The sequence below is a fragment of the Lottia gigantea genome, assembly GCF_000327385.1.
Source record: "Lottia gigantea unplaced genomic scaffold LOTGIsca_53, whole genome shotgun sequence".
Taxonomy (NCBI): Eukaryota; Metazoa; Mollusca; class Gastropoda; family Lottiidae; genus Lottia; species Lottia gigantea.
Genome location: NW_008709815.1, coordinates 273215 through 285055, shown reverse-complemented (window position 1 = coordinate 285055; position 11841 = coordinate 273215). Strand labels below are relative to the sequence as shown.

General features: G+C 33.4%; 1 protein-coding gene across 1 annotated transcript; it reads right to left on the bottom strand.

The window, feature by feature from the left end:
* Window positions 1–1511: 1511 nt before the first annotated feature.
* On the bottom strand, window positions 1512–1757 carry LOTGIDRAFT_88480 (hypothetical protein; the record flags this gene model as incomplete). The annotated part of the gene is made up of 1 exon (XM_009062730.1): window positions 1512–1757. A coding segment is annotated over one exon (246 nt), but the record flags the coding sequence as incomplete, so codon positions are not given.
* Between the last annotated feature and the right edge of the window lie 10084 nt (window positions 1758–11841).

Genomic DNA, 11841 nt, shown 5'->3' with positions numbered 1-11841 from the left:
TGAGAAAAGGATGACATTCTTTTAAACACCACACCTTGATTAAAAACCACAACCACCCAAAGAGTCAGTCTGGTTTTGGCCCCTAATATCAATGTTGGACATGTCAAGAATATGATGCCAACTTCCAACTTAGTAATCAAATGTTCTACAGCCTGTTCTCAAATCAAAAACAGCATGAATTGGGTTCTGCACATTAAGAATCCCAGTATTTACATTCAGTTGCAATTGGCGAAAAATTCTGTGCTCTATCCAAAACTTTTCCAATTAACTTATTATGCTGAAGCCAAGGAACATTTAGATAGAAAGGAGATTTCGAACAATTTTGTCTCAGATATAAAACAACATTATAAAGTTCAGTAATCAAACGTTTATTTAAGGTTTTCAAATCATTTTCAATGACCTGTCTGGTCACTGCTTGACATTTCAAAAAAAAAAAAAGAAAACCAGAAGAAACTTCCCTACACCTGAGGGTTAAATTAAAATGCCACAAGAGCTACAATGTGATTGGAATTGTCAAAATGAAATAAATGCCAATTTTATAATGCCCAAAGTTTAAATGTTTTATACAATGGCAGTTCCTTATAATGTGTAAAATGATTATTATCCAAAGACATTGCAACTCTTTTCAAAAAGCCCTGTATCAATAACACAAATAGATATAATTTGCATATATACAAAGTCATAAACAAAAATAATATTTGTAAAATACAATATTAACAAAACTTAACAGAATGCCACTATTAACATAGTATTTAGGGGATTGTAATTCAGAACATGAAACCTTCTATATACCTGAAAATGTAGATTTAACACAAAAAAACATCCACACATATTATATTCTGGTATTCTTCATAATTAATAAATGTACATTTTATTCAAGTCATCAAAAATTGATTTTCATAATTCAAGTGGGATAAAGCAAAACTTATTTTAACTTCTTTCAATTGAAGACCTTCAAACGTCTTGATAATCAATTATCAAAAAATAAAAAGAACATCTCAAATCAGGGCAATCAATTCAACAAATATCAGATTTTTGTTTTCAGTCTGGTATAATTGTAGTTAAATCTGGGTACATTTAAAGTTGATAACGACAATCCCCTAAATCATTTTATCAGGGTTGTTGATGCTAAATTTTTTTTTTTTTTAAAGTTAGCAAGATTTGCAGATAATTCTTAAAAAATTTGGCTGATTTCACTTTGCAACTCAATTTCTGGTGAAACACTGCAATCAACAACCCTGATCTGAACACAAATGATAAGTGAAATTAGTGATTATATATGATTATGGAATTCTCGGTATAATGGTCAACAAATTTATGGAACAGGCCTTTTCAGCCAAGGAGAGATATATTAAAAACATATGAATAGAATTCCTCTCCAAGAAGCAAAAAGGTCTGTTTGAACACTACGGCAGTGAAAATAGCACACACGATACTAGAGTTTAAAGAGGTAGAACCAAGATCTCATCTAGTCAGTCTATAGAATATTCATCATCATCTGTTTCTATTTCTTCTTGTAACATTGCTAATTTCTTTCTTAAAGCTTCATTTTTCTGTCTTAAAGCACTGATTTCACGTGTGTTTTTGTTATCTGTCCGTCTTAAAGAATGAATGTATTCTGAAGCTTTTCGTAATATTAACACTTTAGGAGCTTTCTCCTTACTGTCTAATTCTGGAACATGATCACGTAACACATAAAAACTGTCTTTCAAATCGTTTCTCCGCCTACGTTCCAAAACATTATGTAATGTCCTCTTTCCCTCACAATTTTCTTCACAGTCTGATACTAAATCCAAACTAGAGGATTTTAATTTACGTGCCACCGATTTCAACACTGGTTCTGTTTGATGATCGCGCTTTAAGCGTTTATGTGAAACAAGTGTTTGTGTCTGTTGAGGTGTAGATCGGGTGCGTTTTAGTCCATGTGAATAAGGTAGGCTGTAATTGTGAACACTGATAGCTGAACAGTCTGAATTGGACACATATTCCTTAGGTTCCATTTTCACTTTAACACATGTATTAGTCCGAGTTTCAATTATACTCCTGGCAGAACATATCCTGCTCTTTGCTGGAGAAGGTTTGGGAGATAATGGCTCTTGTTTTATTTGCACTCCAATGGTTACTAGTTTTTCATCTCCAGTGGATACAACATCAACTTCTTCATCTTCTGAAAAAAGAACAGAAATTTCTGTAAAAACAATGCTTAATTTTCATACAATTTATCAGCTCATTGAACAATTTTCAAATATCTATTGATAAGTTTCACTGATAGTCATGAAGATGTACAATATTAAAAATATCTGTACCTGAATCTGATGGAGTTTCTGTACCCAGGCTGTGAATTCTGGTGTCGTAAATTGGATATGGAAAAACTGCTGTAGGGTCCACACAATCTGGTGATGGTATACCATCAATTGGTGCAACACTTCTCAATTTTGTAGCTTCAATTACTTTATTGGCATGATTTCCAGACCACATGCAATCTTGAATTAACTTAGAATGCAAGTTCGGATTCAATGGTGGTGATTCTGGATAAGTCATTTCTAAATGATTGGGATTCAAAAATATATCCTCAACATTCATTAAGCTTGAAATATCTGCATCATCATCTAGGTTGAATTCAGAAATTGGTTCTCGTTTGGGTGATCTTGGTGGTGTGGGAAGAAGTTCAAATTTTTTCCAAATATCTTCACTTGGAGTTGGTGTATTGAGAGAATATAATTCTTCTGAATCATCATTCATAAAGCATGGCTGGTATTCAAAGTAATCTTCCATTTTGTGAAAAGGCATTTTCTACAAAATAAATTATAAATTTAGTCAAGTCAGATCAAAGCTGTTTTACGGACTAACATCAATCTAGTTACAAGACAAATTGTAGATAGACATTAATGCAGGTCATTCAACTCTTGGCAAGTACTCGCACGAGCTATACTTGAACTCGTGAAGCTCGACTAGACACGCCCCCTTTTTTTACAACCTCACGGTGAGTTTCATCTTATTAAACAAAAGATCATAAAATATCATTTTGACAGCTTATATTCTCATTTTCCAAAGAGTATACTTTTTAAACACTATGTGTATATCAAATTTAACAAACCAAATAATTGCGATATTGTACAATATGTTCCTTGTCGAATGACGTAAACTTGCTGATGAGCCACGTGAAACCCACGTTGTCCCGTCAGAGTATACAGCTTGCGGATCCAACACATTGAAACACCAGTATGACACGAAATCTTCTAAGTAATATCCCTTAATTACTTCAGAGATGTTCAATAATGATAATTTACACGGTTGTCAAAGACAACGTAACCGAAATTATTACAAAATATTGTGAAACATGTTGTAGACACACACGCCCATTCCTTCACGAGCCGACATGATCTAAAAATTTCATTCCAGACAAGCCGGTATTTGATGGTCAAAATAGTGAGTCGGCATTGATATATCATATAAAGTTGTTCAAAACGTTTCAAGTAACTTACCAGTTTCTTAAAACTATATGTATGATGTTCCAAAGAGCGTATTTTAGATATCCGAGACATTTGCACTTCTCACGCCAGTTGAGGCCAATGTACGAAGTAAGAACTTGTCCTAGACTAAATGAAGCTGTACACTGTATCCAAATTCCTACGCTATCCAATCACCTTGCTTCAAGGTTGCGTTTATCAGTTTAAAATAATCGTATTTTGATGTGGAACTAGTATTGAGACTTTTAGTAGACTAACCTTGAATTGAAATTTTAAAACATTGTCCCAAATCAAATGATCTTGAAATGAAATTCTACAGATATATAGGGAACTACATTTTATAAGATTTTTATAAGGAGATATTAGGCTTGTGGCGGGAAATATTTAGGGCGTGGCTATGAATATTGATGAGATTGACCAACCAATGAAAATCTTTGTGTATTTAACCTGTCAGGTTCACGCATTACCTATGAATTGAAGCTGTTATGAATAGGGTTGAAATACACACGAGAGTATTGCTCCTCTCGAAATTCATGTGCTAAGTGGATTGAAATTGTGCCACTGTTCTCTTGTCATCTACTGGAGACAATCATGAAAGCTGTTACGAGACCAATTGTTGGTTATGCAGTGTCTCTAATTGCATTATAGTAATAATAGTAAAAACACGTGGACCACATTCACAAGATACACGTGCCCAGTTGTAAATTTACGTTTTAACTGAAATGATTGAAATGAGTGTGAAACGTTATCAAATTGTTCAAGTTGTTATAATTCTTACAGTGAAAAGGAGAACTGTTCATTTCAATGAAGTCATTATCTTCAGACGGTTAGGAGGGCTGGAGGGGGATAAGAGGTGTGATATTGTGAAAAATTGTGTGATAGTATTCAGCTTCTTCTTTAATCCATAGTGGTGTCTATGACCTTAGCTCTGTATGAACATAAACTGATATCATTTGACCAGAGACTGGTCTAATGTTCATACTAATTCGCCTGTGTGCTAAAATCTGACGTAAAAGATCAGGGATAATCTTTATTCTTGTATTGATAAGCAATCAAGCCAATCCACACTAATTTGTATCCATTTATTTACAGGGTAAGGAGCGTGCGAACTTTGTACGTCCTCTGTTAATGCTGATCCCTGCCTCACCACTTCTACATTTTAGAGGACTTGTCTCAAATCCGAAGCCAATTAAGTCTTTTACAATACATGGCAAATGCTAGTAGATATGACACTCTTTTGTTTTCAACTTTTTGAGACTTTCTAGTCAGATCCTTCCTATTGCTAAGTGACTGAGGCTACTAACTATACTATGCTAAAGTAAAGTCCCAGTTTCAATTACTAAATCAATCCTGGTGCAAACTGTTCATTTGAAAAAAAAAAAGTGAAAAAAAGGACATACTGTAACTGGTGGCATTTTATAATTAACCCCATAATAGTCGAACACCAAAGCCTGATAGAACTACAAAAGTTCTATTAAGGCCCTAGAAATCAAAAGTTGATGTATAGATAACACAAATGGAGATAAAAAAAAAACAAAATATCCGGTCTGTTGCCTGCTTTAATTATCGTATATTCAGTTTTATTTCAAGTAATTTATCGCGTACGACAAGCATGAGACTGCCACGAGCGATAAATCTCTTTGATGTGTATACAATAAAATATTAAATAATATATTTATTCCAACAAAGCCCGCAAGATGCCATATAAAGATATTACAATATATAAGTTTTATTTTTAATATAAGCAGGTGCGTTTCGTTATTCCTTCCTTTGATAAAATTCAAATAAATACTTCTTTAGTACGTTATTATTCCCCGCACCGTTACCCGTCTAAAAAATCACTTCTTTGTATAATAGATATAGGTTAAAGGTAAGAAAACATCCCTTTATTTCGTCCGTGAAAGGTAATTTTCATACAGGTGGCACGCGAAACAGTTACCCCGTCTCGTAACATGTAGATCTTTACAAAAATACTTCATATTTTGTCTGAAAAAATATATAGGCTACAAAAACATTCCCCAACACACGACACCTGCCTATCGAGCTTACAACATACCTTACAAAACTTATCAACAAAGAAAATCATCGTAGACAAACAATTTGATAGGAAAAGATATGTCTTGGGTCTTTTCTAAATACATCCAATTAAGACAGCGGTAGCATTAAATGATAACGCCCGTGAATGAATTACTTCAAGCATTTTGTCCTTAAAATGAAACATTTGGCAAGCGGTAGGACAGTATAAATTTTTCGAACCGTTTCTTTTCGTGTCACAACAGAAATTATAAAATCTGCCCATCCTTGCTGCATTGTGACATGTTAAATTGTAATCACAAGGTTTTTATTATAGAGGACTACTTATCGGGCAAACTTTTACTAGCGACCTTGTGCCGAACTAAAATCCCGAACATATTAAATATTCCGTCTGGTTCACTTCCCTGACACCAAGAGAAATTCAACCTGGCATTTGGATATTATGTATAGGTCCTAAAAATGACAAAACTCAGACCTCCATACTATGGTGGAGAAAGATATTCGTTAGAAATCTGCTGCAGTTGTACATGTCACGTAAACAAGCTCCACAACTTTCAATGTCCACCATGAATCCACCAAAGATCTTGAATATCTTCCTTTTCGATTGAGAATATCTCTCCTATCTGAGAATGGGGTCATTTTCTATAATAGATCACCAGTGGCAGCATAATTGTATGAAATTTCACGTTGTGTTTATATAGAAGACCATTTAATTTTTTAAGCATGTTATGAAAACCGGAAGTAGTCCAAGAGACTTTCAAGCAATAGGCTACTAGACTCGTATGAAAAAGCGGTCGATGTAGTTATTGTAGACTTTATTATCCATCCTACATTACATTCAACAATTAACAATTTGCTGGAGTTAAATTTCCTGTCTATATAACCAATCTGTGCTTCCAATTGACTTTTTCTAATTGAGCAAAACATGAATAGGCCTTTTAGTTCAAATCTATTTCCGGTTACTTCTTACTTAACCTCAACGAAAAATCCCAGATCAAAAGAACATCTGAAAAAGAGGAATTATACCATAGGGTCAAGTCAGATCTTGTAATGTCATATTAATGTCACGTACTTTTTGAACTTTTCCAAATTTAATATTGATTTTGTATTATATGTAGGATGAGGTTTGTTGAGTCATAAAGCCAGCTGTCGTCACCTGAAACAGAATCATTACTATGTATAAATGGTGGATACAGCCCATAACACATTGTATAATTAATTCACAACTTATAATATAATAGAATAATTATTCCAAACAATTTCATTCATATATTGTCACGACTTGATCCACAAATTCCTGTTAATTTCAACCGGAAGTGCCTAGTTTATAAATGCTGAACAGAGCCTTAACCAGGTTTCCTTCCGTATTAATGCCACGTATTGGCTACGTACGTACTTAATGTATTTTAATATTAAATCATTAAAAATCATTAAAAAGCATGTATTAATCTTGTAAAATTTATGATTCGATCTTTTTCTTCAATTTTCTTTGTATAGCCAGTCTTTATTTCTTTAAGTTTAGGCTACACTCTAGAGAGTCTCATTATTATATTATTTCCCGCCAAATTTAGTGTATAGTCTAACAATCCAGTTATATAAGTGAGTAAGCAATGAATATTCAGTTTAGATACAAATACATAGTATTACATTTTACCGGGACTACTTTACTAGGTGGCAAGAAGCCAGATTTAACCACAAGATTGACTCGTACAATGTCGAGAACATTATTGGTTTATCTTTCTCATTTCTTACTGTTGTGTAATTCATATCAGTATCACCATGGTGGTGCAATCATTGGTATATATTCCTTGGGTTGTTTAATTTACTTTATATAGTAACTCTTCTTTCTGTAGACCACGGTCACAGATTGTCTCTGTCGATCAATACAGCTGTCTGGATAACGAACGTCATGTACACATAGTGCAATCTTCATCTTAGTTCAATCTACCGTCCACAACATATTGTAAAAATCAATCATGCAGTCGAAAGTGTGAGGGGCGTTTGAAAACACAGGAAAGATTCGGTTCCGGTAAAGTAAACTAGAGACTGAAGCAATAGAATGGAACTATATTAGTTAATAGAATTAAAGAATGTTCGGCAACATGATTCACGAGGTTTAATAGAAATAGGATGATGTAAGAATGACTAGAGGTGGTCTATAATTGGAACCGGTCTACTCTTATTTCGATGTTATATCTGTATTCTATGCGTCACTATGATTGTTTTTCAAAAGTGAACACAGTCATTCCGAGACTCTCAGAGTGTGGATTCGGTTTTGTACATGTCAAATAAGAATTTTGAAAGGATGTTGAAGTGATCGTGGACCTACATCATCACTTTATAGTTCACCTAGCCCCACTCCGACCAAAATACTTCGCAATTCAACATAAAACATGTCTGAACGCCGATGTAACTTCCCCATATATCCCCAATTCTTAGAATAAGCTAGTTTAATCTTTGAATGTGTAATATCGCCCCATTAATACTTCCTGGTCTGATTGCCCATATAATAGCTGTATCTAAATCAAATTGAGTGGATTACGGATTAAAAAAAAAAACAAAAACTCAGTGTCCTCAGATACCCATGCCCGCACCCAGAAGCGAGACACCACCACTTGACCCCTAATGTTATCAGTAATCTGTGACCCCTCTCATGATTACTTGGTATCAGATAATGTTGACTATATCAATAAACTAGCTATAATCAAGAGATAAAAGTTGAATACTATTATAATATACTATAGGACATTTTAAATGAAAGGTCATATACATTAATGTATGTCTTTAACTTTTATACAGAGTCATGCATACATAATACATAATACTTCACTACTGTCTCAGGTTCAGTTTAAAGACACTGGGTCATTGGGGTGTGGGGTGGGATGACTGGATTTATAAATTCATCACTATCATTTATGCTCTTAAGCAAATATTGAAGATGGAGAAACGCTCTGAAATAATCCCTATTCATTCTTCACAATGTCAATTTATTACGTCTTATACCTTGACTGCACTTTTCTTGTATCACGGAATGTAGCTTATGATTGGATTGGATTTTAAGACTAAAAATTGTGGCTTAATGTTTAGAGTCTTACTGTCGAGGCCTTTGATTGGCCGTAGTTCATATGGCGTACAATCAAATCAAATAGCTGCATTTACAAACTTCGTGATAAAAGAAAGGTGGCTGTAGTAATCAAGGTATAAGACAGAGTTCTAATAGGTTTAAATTATTGTGAAGATGATACGTGGCCGACCAACAAGTGACCACAAGTATAATTAATCTCACGCACCCGAAATACCTGGTCATATTCAGACTTTGAATCGTGAAATATAAAATACGAAGGCGATAGCGTCAGGTAGATATTTGAATTTGAACCTGATAAGAAATTTATCTATAGCGACAGGTATTTCTTAACTTCAAATAACTATTACTTAACCACATCCGCTCTTAGAAATGACAAAACTACTTCATACCTAATCCCCGGGAATATTTCTGGCCCCGAAATTTTAATATTCTCGTTCAATAAAATATCCAAAATGTAAAAAGAGTCATTTCAGTAGAAATTGTAAAGGTATGCCAAAGTTAGACATAGAAAGAAGAGAGAAGCTTTCTTAGACAAAAATAATGTGCAGTAGAGACAAAGCCTTTACCACTTTTGTGACTGATTAACCGACTTTGAAGACAATAAGTTGTATAATAGTAAATCATAGATGTATTATTACTATAAAAATAGATAACGAAATGCCACGTGGAATCTTTCTGTGAACGGATGTGGATATCGATTATTGTGGTAAATTTTTAAATAAATAGTGTGTTCTAATTATTGATATTATTTATGTTACAAGGTTTGTAGTATACAGTTGGTTTATCAATGAAATACACTGATCACACATTATTTGTTGTAATACTATAGAAACGATATATAAGACTAGGTCATTGCGTTGGCGTCATTATGTGAATGTACATACTATGAAATGTCACTCGACACCTTTTAGACCTTGAGCAGATTACGATAGGCACTCCTTGTGTGTGTTTAACATTCAAATATCTGGATCAGTTTTTTAATTTTGTGGATATGTCCGCTCCCTCAACATCCCTATCAATGAGGCTTGAAAACATAGTTAATTTCGTAAGACGCAGATGAAAATATGACACCAAGACTTTCATGAGGAAAGGAATGGTTTGTTTGAGACAACTCACTGTTTTGAGTCAAGTTTCATAGAATTTATGAATCATCTGTAAAACGCAAAATGAGATGAATCAAACGAACTAACTAATTTCATAACTTGAATATTTACATTACGAACATAATTTGATATTGCATATATACATGTTCATTGTGATATATACGCTGTCGTCGTTATTTAATAAATCATCAATAAATACAGGAGACCACTGCTCACTCAAATGGCCTCCCATACAGCGTAATTGTTACAGACCAAAACGACATTTTTGATTTGAAAGGGATCGCCCGTAATGATATAATTTTTATTAGTTTTTATGTAGTTTATATCAGTATTTTTGACTTGTCTATATGAGTACATTTTCAAAATATCAAGATATTATGAACTGCCTTATATCTTCACATCATTAAGCACTAATTAGACATATTATGTTGTCTATATGAGTATAGCGTAGTCTATATGAGTAGAATTTAGTCTTAATGAGTATTATGTAGTTTATAATGTAGTCTATATGCATTTATGAATAGTATGTAGTCTAAGTGAGTATTGTGTAGTCTATATGAGTATTGTGTAGTCTAAATGAGTACTATGTAGTCTATATATGAGTATTATGTAGTCTATATGCATTTATGAGTATGTATTCTAAGTGAGTATTTTGTAGTCTATGAGTATTATGTGGTCTATGTGAGTATTGTGTAGTCTATATAAGAATTATGTAGTCTATATGAGAATTATCTAGTTTATATGAGAATTACCTAGTTTAATATGAGTATCATATAGTCTATATTAGTAGTGTGTAGTCTGTATGAATATTATGTAGTCTAAATGAGATTTTGTAGTTTATATGAATATCATGTAGTCTTTATGAATATTAAGTATATATACATGGTGAATTATATGCATATATTACATCTTTTATACAATTTATATCTAATATGTGTTCGTTTACTAGGTTAAAATAAAGAGGTATGAATATAGGACAAGGAAATGTAGGCTGAAACATTCAAATTAATTCAATGTGGTTATCATTCCCGGATACAATAAGTTTCTTTGAAGGAGCAGGCCAGAAAATGGGTTAATTTATTCACCTGAACGCAGAGTACAAGTAAGCGTTAACCGTGTTATACAACTATTAATATGTGACGTAATGTATGACAGATAGTGACAAAAGTATATGAACCTATATAAAGAGACAGATAGTTTTTATAGTCTTCAAAACGGAATTTCACAAGTAATATTTGAGTTATCTGTTATACATACAGAGTTTTTGTTGTATATATAACAATTTTCTTTTTCGATAAACATAAAAATGGCAATTTATTAACTTCACCACGAAAACTTCACGCATACACTTTTTACGACATATTTGTGACAATCAGTAACGTGCGTAGACTCGATACATCATGTTATGTAAAATGTATAATATTCTATCTTGCCAAGAATATAATGATATTAAGCGACATACCACCGATAATTATTCATGGATAATTCATGATGCGTATGCTTGATGTTTAATATGAATAATAATCCGAAACCCCTGAAGTTCTGGCTTGTCAAGCACAGTGGAACTATGATAGTGAAATGTGCTATTGGTAAAAGATAGAGGTGTCACTACAAGATGATGCGTTGTATAAGAACATTAAAAATTGAAAATTAACTTCAACAAACACTGGTACATACAGAAATGTGTATTGTGGTTCTTCAGTAGAAACTTTTCATCTGATAGAAACATAAAAAAGGAAAGTCATTCTAACGATCGAAGAAAAATGCTAGGATAACCTTTGTCAATCGTGGAGAAAGCTACAGGCAACTGAAATGACATTGTGATTACCTCCTATACCTTTCTGTGTTGGATTGAACAAATGAGCGTTAACCCATTCGGCAATCCTCGAAAGAGCGCTAGCGTAACTTTCACGGAGTCCGCTTGGCGTTAAACTTGCATATTCGAAATGCATTTATATGCGAAACATGTATCAGATTTCGAGTACGTTGGACTGATCATCTAGACTGTGAAGAAGAATAAATAATCGACTTGGCTCAAGTCGGACTCTGCAGTCCATTTGGTTCAGACAGTCAGCTCGAATATATTCCATAAGCTCTGTAGTTCATTTGATTCGATCAGTCAAGATTAAGTATTCGGACTAAACTTCAC